The 18,599-nt window shown below is 31.7% G+C and overlaps 2 protein-coding genes across 15 annotated transcripts in view; both read left to right on the forward strand.

The window, feature by feature from the left end:
* LOC117107758 (EH domain-binding protein 1-like) overlaps positions 1 to 5,133 on the forward strand; it is an 84,246-nt gene extending 79,113 nt beyond the window's left edge. For all 10 annotated transcript variants that reach the window (XM_033249515.1, XM_033249518.1, XM_033249522.1 and 7 more), the window contains 2 exons: positions 471 to 585; positions 1,223 to 5,133. In XM_033249515.1, the coding sequence (XP_033105406.1) occupies positions 471 to 585; positions 1,223 to 1,310 (203 nt within the window). In that variant the 3' untranslated portion in view covers positions 1,311 to 5,133. The remainder of the gene's footprint in view (positions 1 to 470; positions 586 to 1,222) is intronic.
* A 7,006-nt stretch (positions 5,134 to 12,139) lies between these two features.
* The window catches only part of LOC117107729 (homeobox protein OTX-like), a 21,949-nt gene continuing 15,489 nt past the window's right edge, over positions 12,140 to 18,599 (forward strand). For 2 of the 5 annotated variants that reach the window (XM_033249471.1, XM_033249474.1), the window contains exon 1: positions 12,140 to 12,287. In XM_033249471.1, coding sequence (XP_033105362.1) covers positions 12,260 to 12,287 — 28 coding nt within the window. In that variant the 5' untranslated portion in view covers positions 12,140 to 12,259. Of the gene's footprint in view, positions 12,288 to 12,313; positions 12,342 to 12,681; positions 12,697 to 15,116; positions 15,251 to 18,599 lie in introns of those variants that run through there. The other 3 variants (XM_033249473.1, XM_033249477.1, XM_033249475.1) reach the window with 3 other exon arrangements.

An 18,599-nucleotide genomic window follows, 5' to 3' on the forward strand; every position in this document is an offset into this window, starting at 1 on the left:
AATATAACAAACTTTGCTATTACATAATAGAATATACTCTGTATACGTTTTAATGTGTGAGCAGAGTTATTTATGTATATATTGTTATTTATAAATAAAACAATTTAATTTGGTATGTTATGTTTTGTAAAATTGTTTAGAAATTATTTGTAAAAAAGATATAAGTAAATTACAGTGGCAATTTAAAATTATGTTAAAATGTTACAGTGCATTTATTTTTCAATTATGTAGAAGTGTGTATTTTAATTTCATATGTGTTTTTTTTTTTGGATAAATCATAAATAATTAATGAAGTATTATGCAGACAATTTTCATACCTTTTAATTACAGTTATTTTATAATTGAAGCATTACACTTCCATTTCAATTCAACTTAACCATTCACTGAAATTTATTTAGATATAAAATATATAAAATAACAGCCAATGCGGTGTTTCTGATTTTCATTGGATTTTTTTTCCTTCTACTTAGAATGTCAGAAATCAGAAGCAGAGAAGCGACGCGAAGAATTGCTTCTAGAGGAGCTTGTTATTATTGTAGATAAACGAAATGATCTTGTTCAACAGCTTGATGAGCAGGAAAGAGAGTAAGTCATTCAGCTCCGAGTCTGAATCATTTCGCTCCTCCGTACTATTTTGAAACAATTATATTACTTATTAATTATTCTTAATAATTATTTTATTGTTTTTATCGTTGAAGATCATTATTTTTTGCATTTCTTTCAAAAGGGAACTATTCAATCAAATACTTAATTTGAAATATGCTATTTTGTGAAATGAGGAAAAGATATCATTTTACAAAAGTACTGTAGGATAATTTATGCAAATTAAGTGTTACAACAATTTTATTTTTCAAACGAACAATAATGAAGCATTTGCTTCATTCGGGCTTCTTATATACAAAATAAATAAATCATAGCAACTCCATCAGAACATTATTATTGTTGGTTACTTTAGCTGTGTTCTGCTAAAGAGGGATTACATTCATTCATAGTGTACACTGCTGGTAAGTACTACTAATTGAAAATCTAGTTCATGGCATCAGATCGGGTGGACCAGAACTCTGTTGTAAGCCCCTTCCACTTACTTTTCTCAGGATTTTTTTAGGTTCAGAGGGCATACATTCAAGTTTTTTGAGAAGACATGATTTTCTTCTGCAACACAAAGCATTTTTGTAGTGATGAGCAAAAGTATTACATTCTGTTGATTTTTGTCTTTTTACAGGGCTGAAGAGGAACAGGAGCATATACAGAATATTTTTCAGAGGAAGAGTCTACCGTTAAGCAACAAGGACTCATGCGTGCTGCAGTGAATATGTCCTCTAGCAAAAACTGCTAAATGATACCATAACAACGAATAAACGCTACTCTTTGTGTTTCTATATGTAACTCAACTGGTAGCTTTGATTTAGTGTTGTTAGTCAGTTGTAGATCAAATGGAAGTATGATTGCATCCACTTCCATTGTTTTGGCTGATGACAAATTATAAAATAACACAAAAAAAATTTACTTTTGCTTTTAAAAAGTAAGTTTTTAAAAGCTTATAAGATTTCCACCTTAACAATTTGTTGTACACATAAAGTTGTGTATATATAGAAAAACTAGAAAGTGAATTTCTTATACAACATGTAAATTCATGTTGCATGTTACATACATGTAACTACATGGCGTTTCGTCACCAGTGCCGCCCCTACTTGAATGGTTTGCTGGTGTCGAATCATTGCCCATGTCAGCACTGTGGTGAGGTTGGGTGTGCTCTATAGTTCTACTAAGGATCTATTGCATTCATCTGTTTGATGGTGTACCTCAGAAATGGCTATCAATTAATATATACCGTATTTATTCGAATAAAAGCCCCATTTTGAATAAACGCCTTCCACAAATAAACGCCCTGAGATGTTATACACTTTCAAAGGCGCAGTTAAAATAAATATATTCTATATTGAATATATAATTTTGAGAAATATCAATATTGTATTATATTATAATATTACAATTATTTTTTTATCTTAATTTCCTTTAAATAATAATATATACCTTTTTTTCTTGTACAATTTTGTCTTTACCACTATCATTGGTACCTTGATGCATTTTCCTGAAATTTGATTTAGAAGTAACTTGAGTAACTATTCAGTTAAAATTACATTTTGGTTATTGGAATGTACATATTTATTCTATATTTTATTTACAATTTTGATTGAGATTAATTTAACAAATTTCTTTTAAATGTAATTATCTTTGCTTTGGTCTTCGGTATCATTAACATATAAATCTTGTATTAAATACAATTTTACTTCATTATAGAAAATTATTTATTTAAATTACATTTTGCCTAGAAATATTGAGGTTTTGTGTTATAGTAACAAAGATGGCGCCATTGATGTATTGATTGACTGTGAATTCATATAGACAATTTTGTATATGTTACTAAATATTTTGAAAGTAGTCAATGAAAAAAAATCTTCTGTTTTCACAAACACTGTTAAAGCTCTACTTCCAAGTTCTACATATCTAATAATAACAATACAGAAAGTTGTAATGCAATTTCTGCCAAGAGATGCAAATATATTTTTAATGTTTTAGGTTTATATTGATTGCTAGGAGCAGCATATCGTTTTTATTTTTTCTTTTCCCTTTAATTCATTTTCTAACACCCTTTCTGCTTTGCATCAAACTGTCGTTTTTATCCCTGGTGCTTAGACCTGGTGACAAATTGGTTTGTTGGACATTTTATAATCCAATAAATTGATCTATTTTCACAGGTAACATTATTGTGCCTTCTTTAATGCATCACCTTTGAGCTGTGCATTATATCTTATTAACATTCAGTAATTCCTTTATTTTTAACTTTGTATATACAGCTGTAATCAAAACATAATGATATTAATGAGAAAATTACTGACAAGGTTTCTTGTTTTATCATGATTGTTTATTATTATTATTATTATTATTATTATTATTATTATTATTATTATTATTATTATTATTGTTATTATTATTATTATTATTTTTGTTATTTATTATTGAAATAATAAATATTATTGGTATTTATATCATTGATCTTATTAGGCCTATAGTACTACTATGGCTACTGGGCCTACAGTACTTGTATATTCGTTCAGTTTCATGGTGTGGGTCATTTATTAGTTTGTTTCATTATTTACTTTGGACCCCACCTGTAAACATCCTGTAACTCTCTAGTCTGTGATTGGATGCCATAAAGCATGTTGCTAAAGGTTACATCTACGTTAAGGGCTCAGAAGCTGCTTGGCAGTGTGCAGTCACATGACTAAAACGTGAACCTCTCCGCTAAGCCCTGCGACTTGTATATTGTTTCTAAGCTCACACATAAAGATATTGTAAGCATACACGAAGACGTGCGTTTGTGGGATAAGCGCATATTCTTAGCGATGTCCTGATTGCTTATTAGTTAAGTTTGATTGGAACTCGGAAAACTTCCATAGTGATGGGAGACTAAATTTAGGGAAAAACTTGGGTACATATCCATTAACTGTAATATACGGTACAACTAAATACATAACATAATGACAGGTTATCATATAAGAAACTTTTTGGGCCTATAATTAAAAAAACCTGTGTATTTTATCATGGGTATCATAAATCTTCTTGTGTAATATATGATGTTTATTAATTCAATATGCATATCATGGTTAATTTCATGACTGATTACTGACAATAATGTTATTATAACATAATATACCAAATGAATATTAGGCGTATATATGTATTGTTAATGTAGGCCTATCTCTGTGATTTTGTAATGGTAAATTCTCCATCTTGCCTATATTTACTCATAACTCAAACTATTTTGATGATAATTTATGTGATTTCATTTATTAAAGGTAAAATGTAAATCCACTTTGTAATAATCTACCCAAGAATCGACTGAAGGCGATAAATTTGTGTGATAATAGTAAGATATAATATTTGCAACATTTTGTTAAAAAGCTCTACCTCGGTGCTTTTTCACAGAATTACTGGATGTAAATTAAATTCAATACAAAAACGTAACATGGGAAAATAAGATCTTATATGTAAAATGTCATTCTATTTGAGTTTTTTAAGTTTGTAGTTTAGTGCAAAAATCGTCCTAAGAGTATTATACATTAATGGTTTACCTAACAAAATATTGATATTTTAGGAATGACAATTTCAAATGTGTGTTAATCCGTAAAATCTATGTGTGCAATTTAAGAGAAAACAAACTAAAGTACAACTTTAAGTATATAATGTGGAGGTATCTTTAATTTTACTTTATTGAACAAATTGGTACAGTTTCACCTACGGGAGAAAACATGCCAGTGTGTACATTATGAATCTTATTTATTGTTTTAGTTGGTAGAAAGTGTGTGTTTTCCTTTTTGTGTAACAATTCTTTTATTATGTTAAGGCCCAAAACATATTTTCATGACTGACCATTTTGTGCTGTTCACAAATTCAACTTTAATAACTACTTCCTAGAAATCAGACGACGAGAGCATGCGCGGTTGACTATGTGCGTCTTATGTTCCTCGGCAGTCTGTGGTGACCAAGTTAATGGAGAAAAGTGCCGCATTCGTCCTTTCGTTTTTGTTTTTGTTTTGTTTGTTTTTTTTTTATTCTGTTCACGTCGCCTTTAGAACCCGACTGTGAGAGCATTTAAATTTACATGCTCACACTAAAATTATATTCAAAGACCAAGTTACACGTAGTTCTATCGTACAGAATCTGCAGTGTGGTACAATTAAAATGAGGCTGTATTGTGCTGGTGCGATACCATTATTTTTATGAACTTTTCATGAACTTAGTCTAGACAACACACTTTCCAATAATCCATTAATCATAATTAACCGGTACACTCCCGATATATACCGACCACACGTCGTTAAGTCCATTTAGATAACCATAGAGAAAATAGAATATTTTCTCTATGCAATAACGTTATCTTTATTTATTGGAAACAGTAATTTCCACTATTTGTTTTTGTATTTAAGTTTAAATCATATTAAGAATCGGTAACTATTGTATTAACGAATCGTATAATGGTTTTCCTGGTTTTATTGTAACATTAAAGGAGTGCACGAAACAGGCCATGTACATTAACAACAAATAAAAATAATAGGCATAAAATTTAAATGAGTCTCTGTTTCATTATTTATGTAAATGTGTGGTACCGTATAATATAAGATCATGCAGAATATAAACAGACTAAGAGAAGCCAAATTGATTCATTATTTCGTTCTTTATTCGAACATCATCAGGATTCTCAGGAATGAACATAATTTTGTCCATAGGGACCATATACTTGAAGTAACTTAACTAACCAATCAAAAGCGAGAAACCGGTAAAATTGACCAATCAAGTAAAACAAGGTGTGACAATATTATTAATGAATAAACAACATACCTTAAAACAAAAGCAATCTTGATATAGTGTTAACACATTATTAATATAAATAAATAAATAAGCTAGATGTTAATGGCTAGTTGTACAGTGCAAGTTCTTTTGATGCTTTTAATCCGGTATTTAAACATGGTTTATAGCATCTAAATAGCCAGGGCTTCCTTAAATAATAATTCAGACCAGTGTCTTAAAAGTCAATAACATTAATATTATTGGATATTAAAGAATGAAAATTAGAACCCTGAGCATCATCATAATCACCATTAATAGCTAAATTATGCATGGTTATGATATGTTGAAAACCATCACATGAACTTAGTGGTCAAATATAAAACACTATTAGGTCCTGTTGAATGTTCTTTTATTCTAATTGTTAGACATCTGTCCGTTTTCCCAATATAATCTTTATTGCGGCCAGGACATTTGAAATGTTAGACAACAGAACTACAGAAAATAATAACTCGAAAGTCCAGATACGATTACAGTTCACAGGCACTAAGAGACTTAAATTGGCCAAAATTAGATAGAAAAAAAAACAATATGTCAATGAAGCTGTAACAATGTATAAGATAATGAATAATTTAGCACCATCCTACTTAAGAACCCGGTTTCATGAACGTGAACATATATTATATGAAACAAGGTCAAATTACATTTTACGCCAAACCAAAGACTGAATATAAAAAAAAGTTTTTCATATCATGATACATGGAAAAAAATTATGTTCATTCCTGATGATGTTCGAATAAAGAACGAAATATTTAATCACTATGGCTTCTCTTAGTCTTTTTGGAGTCTGCATGATCATTATTATCTAAATATAATCAGTGGACCACTTGGTTTTTGTGTGGTATAGGTTTCGCTAACGACTTTGATAATTTAATCTTACAGTACCGGTCAGTTGGTCCTAGTTATGTAAAACTAGAACAGCGATTAACCAAATCAAACTTCGGCCTGAATATGAAAATAGTTAAACCCTAGCGCGACTGCTCTATGTTTTAAGTATTTTTCTCATGATGACAGTGTACTGTAAGAAATGAACAATAGGAAAATAAATGTGTCTATATTGTGACGTTGCTGCTTAGGGACACAGCGCTTGCAATGACAATCGAAAATTATCGATCCGGTTGGTATAATGATAAATTAACAGAGAAAACATTTTCATACATTTTGTTTCATTTAATTATGCGACCAACATTTACAATACAAAACAATGGCAATATAAATTATAGTGTGTAAGGAAGAAAATAACAAGATAAATAAAAATTTAAAATACAATACCGTACATCATATTCGTAGGTTTCATATTCTGTTTTATTGGTGTAATAGACACACGTAGTTCCAATATATTTTTCCATTTGGCCTAGATGGCATGTTCTGCTTATGGAAAGCAAAATAGTTGAAATGTAATTTCTGCAAATAAATTTAAACAATACATTGACGTATCAAACTTTTCCAGAGTACCTTCACCCACTTTCGGCTTTGTGCGTTTCTAATCAACACTAACGTAGGAATAACAATTATGGTATGGCTTAATAATTCCAGCTTCACCATATGTTACGGATTGAAGTTGAGGTTGGAATATCATGAATTCTACGCGGTGGATAACTATGATTATGTTTTGCATTAATTCAATATTAATTTGTATTATTCAAATGATTGTCTTTTGAGAACACATGAACGGCGTTCCCGCCGCTGGACTCAATCGTCTGCAAATGTTGCGTTGTGTGCGAACTCTCATTCAACTTCTGATGATATTCAGTTGATAACAATAGTGTGAACGAACTGAGCTGTTGCTGTTAACAATGTCATTATTACTTCATAATTATTATTACCTTCCTATTATCGATTATTTTATTGTCAATTCTTTATTAACATAGGCCTATTATCACACTAAGGACTTTAATAGATAGGCCTATTGCAAGTTTTACAAGTTTTAAATACAAGTATATAATATGTTGGCCTGTATATATATATATCTGTCTCTTATTCGTTATCATAATTGTTAGTATTATTATCATTATTGTTAAGCTTAATTTTATTATCATATGTTTATCGTTTTATCATCATTAATATCACGATTTAATTAATACCGGTACCGTAATTATCTATCAAAAAAAAGTAATCTCTATTCACTGTGAATATTTAAATCGAAATGTATCATGAAATTTGCCTATATTACGGTACCTTTATTGTTTTAAAATGTCTAACGAATGATAGGCCAGCTCTCGAGATATCGAATATCCATTTTTGTTCTTCGTAATATAATTTTCAATAAGATTTGGTAGACTGTGCTTGGCGGGATAAAGGGTGACACTCTGCCCTAGTTACTCTCCATCATGTCGCATTTGTGGACTAGATTGCCAGCCTACTCTTAGTGTTTTAAGCCAATAATATGATTTCTTATATCCTAATGGACTCAAAATTGAAAAGCAATCTTATTCATGGCATATGTAATTGAATTGTATTAATATTAAAATATATTGTATCTATATGTGATACTTAAATCGGGTTTAATCAATTCCTTACATATTGAGGTAGTTTGTACTGTGTATTTTTCCTCCATTGCTTTGGTTTAAAAATTTCCAGGCTTATAGAGTAGAGAGGTTGATGGTTAAAGATGCTTCCATTCTGATACGAGAACTACTCATTTACTCATTTAAAGCTGTGTCCATATCAAAATTCTATGTGACAAATTTTTGTGATGTGACCAGCAGGGGTGGGGGCAAGGAGGATTAATCTCCTAGCAAACAGGTCAAGCCCTCGGTCGGGCAGTCAGACCATAAAAAAATATCTAAATAGGCCCACACCAAGCCAACATGTCACAGTCGGAGAGTGCCAATTCCGGCCACCCAGAGGTTACTATTCTTTAAAAAATCTCATTTGGGAGGGGGAATCCCCTCTCAAACCATTCCCCCCATCTCTGGCCTACGAGCTCAAGTCCCTTTGTCGGAAAACTTAGCCCCCCAACCCCCAGAAAATATATCCTAGAGCCACTGCCTATAGACCTATAGGCCTACCCAATCTATCCGAGTTTGATACGGTAGTGGTTGGTAGTTTGGCTATTATTTTTCTATTCTGCCTTTCCCATTCGTCATTTTTATTCCTTTTGTTATTTTTGATATCACAATTACTCAATAATTTGATTCCAATTTTGCTTTTAAGCTCTGTCTACACTATCAAATTTTGTGTGACAAAAAAGTGTGATATGCCCATATATGATCATGATGACATCACACCATGACCATATATAGGCATAGCATTACTATATATGGGCTTGTCACATTTTTTTGTCAAAGTAAATTTGATAGTGTGGATAGAGCTTCACATCGCTCTATTAACAAGTTATAAGCCTAGTTCTGAAAGTTTTATTCGATTTTAATATTATTTCGTCTGATGATTGCAATTCGAAATGAATCGCCTGGGCGAACATACCATATTTCCAGTTGTAATATTTGATTGATTATCATTGGAGAATCAATGTCAATAACACCGCTTTAATGTCGACAGCCATAAAAATAGCTATTGATGAAACATGTGGTGACAATTGACTAAGTGGTAGACAGATAGAAGATGAAGTTCAATCAATGATTTCCTCACAAATAATTGTTTACACCATTTTCATCCATCATACCAGTGGTGGTGCCATAAGTTTCGCGACATACCGGTACAAGGCAACATCCCGACAGACATAGTATAGAGAAAGATTAAAACTGTCATGGCTCAAAGATGCGGTCTCCCTGTTTGTTAAATTTGGGTCTACGTGCGCTTTTAGCCTTATGTATTTGCAAGGAAATTCACTATATAAATAATAAATAGAATAGATTAATTCTGCATTTTATAATTTAAAATGTTTTGTGCTTTTATCAATGTTTTCTTTTTTGGAATTGTAGGCCTAAATACTTTTTTTGTCTTTATTAATTTGTGTAGTGTATTTTTATTGTGGAATTTTTTGCGAGCTTTGTCATTTCTTCGTTTTTATTGGAGACAGTAAATTTTAGGTCTACCTTGTATCTTGTATTCGCATTCCGTTGACGGCAACGAAGAGTAACAGTAGGCGTATAACTATGATGATGACGATGACGATGGAGATGATGATGACGACGACGACGACGACGATGATGATGATGATGATAATAGTAATATTTTAGATGTCTGTTTTTGTTTCCTGTTGGACGATTATTCGAAATAAATAAAATAGAGATGATGATTAAATAATGATGATGATAATGATGAAGATGATAATGATGAAGATGATGATGATAATGATGAGAGGATGACGATGATGATAACGATAAGGATGATCCGCCCTAGCACTCGGTACAGTCGTCGTAGTCATAAAAACATGTTAAAATAATATCGTTTGATAGTTGCTTTATGTTTTTTTTTCTCTCGACGAATCTTTCCTAACTTCCCCTAACGGCTTACCAACAGCAGTGCTTGCCCGCCACATCATGTGATGATGTGCAACACTGTCACCGGCCTTATATCGACCCTCTCCTTAATTCATGTGCGCGGCCGTGTGTATCGATATGCATACGTGGATAGCCGATCTTATATTAAATAGGTAGCCTATGTAAAGTTACTTGGTGATCGATGTCAGTTGTTACTTTGTTCTACTTGAGTTATTCAAATCATAGTATTGAGTCACCCGGAGAGGACCCGGTGTGTTATTGTCATATTGTCTAATGGACAATTTAGCCTCTCATGTTTGGCACAAGGACACTTGTAGACGTTTTGTAAATTGGACGTTCAAGAGGAGCATATTTACTGTAGTCCATTTGCTAATGAAATTCTCGATATGCTTCAATAATAAGGATTTTTACATTGATGAATACAGATGTAGTATATTTTGAAATATAAACTGTTATTGAACCCCCATCTATACACTGAGCGTGTTATCGTTTGAGTCTGGTTCAAAATCTCCAATCATCATTAGGCTTCAGCTTGATTGTAGGCTCCTCATTCCATTCTTTTGAAAAGTTAATAATCAAGTATCGAGATATATATAGATATGTGAAATGGTACGCCTTCCAAATTTAATTGCGTCTCCTAAAATGAATGGTAGGCCTAACGATTGTTCGGCGATATAACCTCGACACGGAAAAATGTAAAGTGTAATGTAGGCCTGTGTCTTGGAAAAATTTCGCCAAAGAAATTATGTATATAATTTAATGTAAGCAATATTTCAAAAAGACTAACAAAGGTGATGTGATTTTAAACAACTGTTATAGATAGGCCTAGGTAGATGATGTGACTAAGTACTATACTATGGTTTAATTATTGTATTAAATAATAATAATAATAATGATAATGATAATAGGCCTAATAATAATAATAATAATAAATCAATCTTTATATAGCACATAATGTTAACAACCTCGAGGCGCTTAACAACATAATAATAACAATAAAGGAAAACACAATGAGCATCAATGCAAGAGATTTTGACATTCAATTGGCCTCACCAGCCGATGTCAAAGTAATATGGTTTTTAGGTTTGTTTGTTTGTTTTGATCATTAGAACTATAATAATGTTGATGAATAATTTTGTCATAAGATAGGCCTGTAAAATATGAGTAAAATTAATATCAGACAAGATTATGACGTCATAAAACAACTGATGCTCAAAATGTAGGAATTATTTAATTCTATGTAGTGTCCTCTATCGATAAATGCAACATTAAGCCATATTTTTAAACAAATCAAAGTTTCTTGGAAGAAAGCTTGCTCCCCACATTCCCCTCTTACGCATTATAAAACATTTTTTACATTCAATCATTTCTATGCTCAAGTTAATAATTGTATGTTACTGCAAAATGAGCAAGTTAATTTCAAATTTATTTTTAATTAATTTTGTCTTTTCATGGAACAATACCTCTTTAATGAAGTTGTAGACGAATAAATTCTATATTTTTTTTAATTGTTATAGTTTGTGGGTAATTGCAAACGTCAGCATAACGTCATAAGTATAACCAAGTATGTACAAATATATGTATATTTCCCTGTGTAAAACGTTATTAGACACAAAGTGATTAATTAACCGTATTTGTAGAATCAAGTTAATTTTTGGAACGATATGTTTTTCATACCTGGATTGGGTCCTGGAAAATCTATCAAATGGCAATAAACGCGTCATTATACAACGTGGAGAAGGCTTTTAAAAATTGATATCCAACCCCGTATCCAACTACTACTAGAATATTGATTGGTGGTACAAATGGGAATTGCTAATGATAATAAAGTGTTATTTTGGCTTTTAATTTTTTTATTTTATTTGTAACACGAACATGACAACTATGAATATGTGTGCAATAATATTATAATTCGTTTCAGAAAAATTCATATATATATATATATATGAATTTTTCTGAAATATTTAATATCCTGGAAGGCCAAAACCAATATATTTTCATTAACAAATAGGCCTATTATGATATAACAATAAAAGTTTTAGCCTCGAGAGCAGTATTATTTATGTCTGCCTACAAACAATGTGGTAACAGGCGCGCACAAAGGGTTAAGACAGACTAGGAACGTTGCTGACTTAACTATGCTCATCTAATGGAATTTCCCCTACACCAAACCTACCCACCCCTCCCCAACCCTACCGTGTCTTCATTACCATACGATACCACCGTCATAGAATTGACTGCATGGAAGTGATTTAAGCCTGTGTGCTTTTGTTCATACGTGTTTAATGATGGATACCTGTTGTTTATCCGATTACGCTGTAACTACAGACCTCTTCCTAAAATAGTTTTTTTAAAGCTAATTTGAATAAATCTACCAGTGGTCATAACACCTGGTCGTATCTCTCTTACGATTTCTTTCCTTACTACTATCAGCAACTCTGGAAATGTATTTTTGTTTAAATTCTTTGAAAGGTAGGCGACCGTGTTTACTATAAAAAGTGTTCTCGTGAAACATGGAAGTTATCGGTAGATATATTTGAAATCGATAACAAATTGCTTTAGTGCCATTATATCGAAACGTGTAAAATAGAATTTAATGGTGTGTGCTGGAGCGTTGTGAGACGCAAGCAGCCTGTTGCTGGGAACAAGGTGGTTGGTAGCATTGCTAACAGCACGCATGGCGCTCCGAGTGCCGTGGGAAGTACATGTCTGTTACGGGATCACGCTATTATACGTATCTGATATCGGGATGTATATTTAGGAGTTCGTGAGCGCTGTAATGTAACATTTGTTGTCGAATGGTATTTGCTTTATAAAGCGTGCTGATGACTTTAAACCACTTGATTATCATCTAGACTTATTAATGTGACGAGACGAAAATGTAGGTTAATGACACAATATCAAACATATTAGGTATAATTCCAGACATGAGTATGTATTGTTTAGGCCTAGGCCTGTCCATAACTAATGTATTCGACTAAATATGATTGCGATATGATTATATCTCGTTCCTGTAGTTTGAAGTTGTAAAAAGTATTATAAATAATTATCGCTCTAAAGTGCTCTGTCCCTGTCTTCTGTTATTAATAGTTCTTATTTTAGGATGCAATATATTAAATAAATGTTTAATCCATCTAACATGATTAATAGGTCTCACATTATACCTCCATGGTCTCACTTTATCCACCTTTCTTAAATGGGGATTAATGTTCAGTGGTGTAGTTAAAGCAGGGGCGGATCCAGAGATGTCCAAAAGGTGGGGGCCGAAAGTGGGGCTGATAGAGATAACATTAGCCTAGTGGGGTCCGGGGCATGTCCCACGAAATATTTGTTTTCTAGACACCCGAAAATAATCTCTCAGGCGTTTTGGGAGATCAATTATTTCTTTTTCTTTCTTTGTTCTTTTTTGTTCTTATTTTGACATTGCATATGGTGGGGGGGGGGGGGGCTGCAGTCCTTCTGTAAAGGAATTAGCGGTGCCAAACTCTCAGAAAGATTTCCTCACCCTTCTTTCTCCTTACTGGAAAATGATTAATATAACTATATTACCACCTCATTTTCGTCAGTCACCACACCCCTCAGTCCTTGTACCTTGTAGTCGCCGCTTTCGAAATATCCACCAGGGTTTATAACTGGAATTCGGCTAGAGTGAAGTTTTATTTTATTTTATTTCATTTAAGGTTTTAATGTAACTTATTACTTAGTTAAGTCCAGTGCAAGGAATTCATTTTGAAGCTTGGGTTAAACTCAAATCATTCCCTTACATCCCTTCACCCATGGCAATATTCTACCCTTAGATACACCACCTCACTACTGGTTATTTTGCGCGTAAAAGTTTAGCCCAATAAATCCAGGTCAGTAGTTATCTCGTTCACCTCCTACCGTGGCAACCTGCTGTGACTTCCTAAGTTCCTTCAATGAAGCGTTCGACTCTGGCTAGCCCGGTGGTCACTTGACTATCTGGTTGATCAAGCCCACGGACAACTGTTTAAGCATACAAGACATAACTCATTAACCCGATATAGAAATAATACTAATTATTATTATTGCTGTTGCTATTACCATAAGTCACTTTCATACGTGTTATTGTTTTAATGTTACCATTATAAATTATTCTTTTTTAAAATATCTTTTTCACACGAACATACATTTTTTGCATCGGTCGATGTATGTTATACTTCCATTCTTTATTTCTTTATATCAGGCATAGGACATGTAGAGTATTTTTTTTAAAACGGAAGATTTTATCTTACGTACGGTACCGGTAATTTTATTCGATTAAATGTTTTAAATCGCGTTATAGACATTTTGAACACCGATATTTGTCAGTTTGCACCACAGAGTTGACTAGCTATGCAATTGAATAGATACGTATTGATAGGTGATTGTTCAGATTATTTTTCATGCATTTCCTTCTCATGAACGGTATACGTCTATTAATATGACTGTGCATTTGAACAATTTCCTAATAAAAATAAGAGTGCAGACAAAATGAACATTTTCACACCCTTTTAATTGTCTGTATATAAAACCATTAACAAACAAGTTTATCATGAAATCCCAGATTAGAATCGATTACCGGATTAAATATTCATTTGTTTTTAAAAAGGATTTGCCAATTGACTTTCTTGACGGATTTCAACACATAAAATTGCAGACTATTAGTGTAACCATGTTTTGGTATGTGTTTAAGTGTTTGTTGTGATAACACAACCCCTCGGTGGGACGTTGCGGGTACAGAATAGAACCCTGGACTCCATATCGATTTCTGGCTTCGAATTACCATGTTTTGCGTTATGAAATAATAACTCGGAAAATGGACATCGATTACACTTCAAAACAACAAGCGCGTGGTGAATAGGTTGTTGGCAACCTGATTGCCAATTGTTACCAGTGCCCGGGATCCACTCATCCTTGAAGTGGCTAACACGTCCACTCACCATTTCAACAAAATACAATAAAAAACTTAATGGTATCACAATAGATTTGTATTGACTGAAAACCACTCATAGGACAGGGCCACCACACAGTAGGTATTTTGTTTTACCATAACTGTTTTCCAATTGAGCGAAATTAACGTTTATAATTATTGACTGGGACGATTAAAATACAGCTTAATAATATATTATTACCAATTCGTTTAATATTACTCTTATTTATTGGCCACTGATCAACTAAACAATCAATGGTATTACTTTGGCTCAGAATAGGCGGTAAGTCTTTGATGATTATACATTAATGATAGGCCCAATGATATGCATAAACGATATGGTAAGCAAGTTTATTTGACGCTACTTACAGGGTACTGTGATTACTGTAGAAGCAAATGATACAACAAAGAAACTACATGTGCAAATTGCTGTCAACTAAGTGAAAAAGCATAAACCACAGATCTGTACAAAGGCATTTAAAAGATTTGGAAAGAATAAGCATGGGTATGTTTCTATTGAAATAATAGACAAAGGAAGAAATGTAATGATTAGAAAAAGGAAATTATTTTATCCATTTGATAATTGATATTTTTTTATTAACTTTAATTCTATCTTTCTACCTTTAGTAAACCTACCGTTGTTTGTTAGCTGTTCGTAGCTGATATTAATTAAATAATGGGCCTATATTATTGTTGTTTAAAATGATTATTATTATTTGATATTATTGTTGATATCGTTTGATATAATTGTTTATAATATTGTTATCATATATTATATGATTATTAATATCAGTATTGCAACAAATAGTTTTAATTGATGGTATATATAAATATATTTGTCAAATTTATATTATTTTTTAAAAATTATTATTTATGTAGAATTTAGGCTTATAGTTAGTATGGATAATTGATCATGATCTTTCTGCAGCTTTATATCTAAAAAATATTCGAGTAGAAGAATAGGTCTACAAATGCTGTTGAAAGATGATTTATTTCGAGTACATCCATTAATTTATCTCAGACTGTGCCCTAAACTCATTCTTCCATGGACTGTTCAAGTGAGAAATAGCCCAGACAACTCATATTTGTTCGCCTGCAAAATACAGTCTTTAGATATATAGACTAGGTTTTATAATTTTCTTAACGCAAGATAAAAACACATTAGAAGTTGGTTAAAATATAAACAATCATAAACAAAATATCATTTATAGGTATAGGCCTACCAAGCAGGTCTACTTAACTGAGCACGTAATAAATAGAATATCACATCACGAACATTATTTTTAAATAATTACTGGAAGAAAAAGAAAAAAAAATTGAAATCAATATACGCCTAAACATAAATTTATCGAACACATTATTTCCGACGACTAATTATTTATATATTTATTTATTCAACTTTTTTAACAGGGTTACCTTTCAGTTAGGCTGATATTAAAGAACCCATTTTACACAGCACTAACATGTTATGAAATAGACCAACAAAAACATCACCATTAAGCAAAAATAAGGCCAATCAAAATATAAAACATATGAATAATAAAGATCTTTAATTTTAATTCCAAATATATTTAACCACAAAATATAGAAAGGAAAAGAAAACAGATACGTGCAAGAAGATTAGTGTGATACACAACATATAATAATTATTATTACCACAATGTTCTGTCTTCTTCTAAAAAATACTTGTTAGTCTTGCTCGTAGAGATGCGATGCTGTTTAAGTTTAGTTATTTTCAGTATCACTATCAGCCAAGATTATAAGCTGGTTGAAATTTAATGGAAAGCGCGAGGCGGCAACATCTAAAGTGTTTAAAACAATCGAATCGAATAAACCATGTATTCAAGACATTACAGTGTATAAGAAATAAACAACTTTTGGTTGATTACAGACGAATTTCTTGATAGGCATACATAGCTGAAATAAACTGTGATAAATATAGGCTATGCATGTCGTTAATTATAATTATAAAAAAAAAACCGCGCTTGGGGTTTTCTGACCATGGACCTATTAATACTAACTCACTGGTGAAAATAACAAAGAAAAGATATCGTAACTTAAAATCAATGAACCTTCAAAACAAGATAGTAGCCAAGCTGCTGAAAATGTTTACGAACTAATAGTTTTGAATGGACACGGCTTTTGAGTGTAGCGATGCATCGGCATATCATAGAATAAATTCTGACAAAACTTAGCAAATTTCTTTAAAAAAAACGAATCAGTCGAAACGAATTCATTTTAAATTTCTTTAGGAGACAAAATGTCAAGTGTTTACGTAGGTATTTGAAGTGGTAGACAAATATGATCCGTATGTAGATTATATGTTTTCCTCAGGGTATTATAGAAAATGTCTTGATTAGAATTGGCAAAAGAAGTTTTTAATTATTTTTCCTGACCACTGTTTGTTTGAGTACCATGAGTACCTTTTATGGTAATTTTTATAATACTTTTTATGAATTCTCTGTACAGCAACTAAGTTAAACATTTTAAATTTTAATGCATTTTATAACTAAATATTCTAATTTTAATTCAATTCGTTCCATCTCCATAAAAAAATTATTATTGTCTTGCTTTGTGTTTTGATTTTTGAATATTGTATTTTTTTTTATCAAGTGACGAAATAATGAAAAGAAATGGAGAAGAATTCGATGGAGAAACACATGTATACAATCTTCACGAGTCCATTAATATATAATCATATATGTCGGCATGTTGTCCCTTTGTCTAAACACAGAGATGTTTAAACACCTCTCTGGTAGTATGACATTTCAATTCGTAGAAGGCCTCAAACTAAAAAAAAAACAGTTTCAATCAGATGCATTTATTATTTATTATCAATATCATCACGTCGTATTTGTTCTTGTTCCTGTGTTTATGATTATAGTTATGGTTATTCTGTTTCGTATAGTGGTATCATCAATATTTCTATATAGTTTTTGGTGGAAATTTTCTCTGATGCGCAAAAAAAAAAAAAACACAAATTTTTCATTTATGTTATGGTAGAATCTCATTACTTCACTTAATATAAAGAATATTCAATTATTTTATAGGTGTTGTGCTCGTTTATAAACGTATAAATTAGAAAGGTTATCAAAGTTTTAAGATTTCTCCATAACATGTAACCGATGATGAACATAATATTAATACCGTAACGAACTAGGTACAGGGGAAGATGAGCTACACGAAGTCAATTTGATTACAGTTTGGAATTAGGAATGATTTTATCTATAAACTAAATAACAAATCCAGAGTTTTCATTCTTGAGGTGATTTAGAAAAAATATCACATCAGATGTTGTACTTAAATTGTATTTTCATAATTGATGAAATTGGAATAGTATAGCCTAAGCTATACTTAACAAATTACATTTCATTATAGTATATTACATAGGCAATCTGATGGTGTTTAATAATCGTAATTGTGTCGCATATTATAATCAAGGTCACGGTTGATATTGTTGTTCTATTGCAAGCTCATAAAGGCGATTCCAATATTAGAGGGTGATTTAAGTTTCAATATAGATCACAGGCCTGGTTATATACCAACTTTCAAATATGAAAGCATTTATTCAATACATGAGACCATATTGTCCTGTTTTTCACCTCACGCAATTCACCTCTCAGTGATCGTTATAATAGATAGCCGGAAATGCCTTTAAAAGTGCATCGCTCCTATTATTATAATTACAACAAATCGCAAACTACATTTTGTCTTCTCTATTAAACTAATTAATTTACACATTCAATGTATTACATCCTTTGAATAAAATTTCTTTTTTTTTTTCAGTATGCTGAACTAGTTTTCTTTATTGTAATTTTAGCTTTCATTGCAGCTAATGTATTTTACACTACTAA

The sequence above is a fragment of the Anneissia japonica genome, unplaced genomic scaffold, assembly GCF_011630105.1.
Source record: "Anneissia japonica isolate Jap-2015-1 unplaced genomic scaffold, ASM1163010v1 scaffold287871_len1641731_cov197, whole genome shotgun sequence".
NCBI classification, from domain to species: Eukaryota; Metazoa; Echinodermata; class Crinoidea; order Comatulida; family Comatulidae; genus Anneissia; species Anneissia japonica.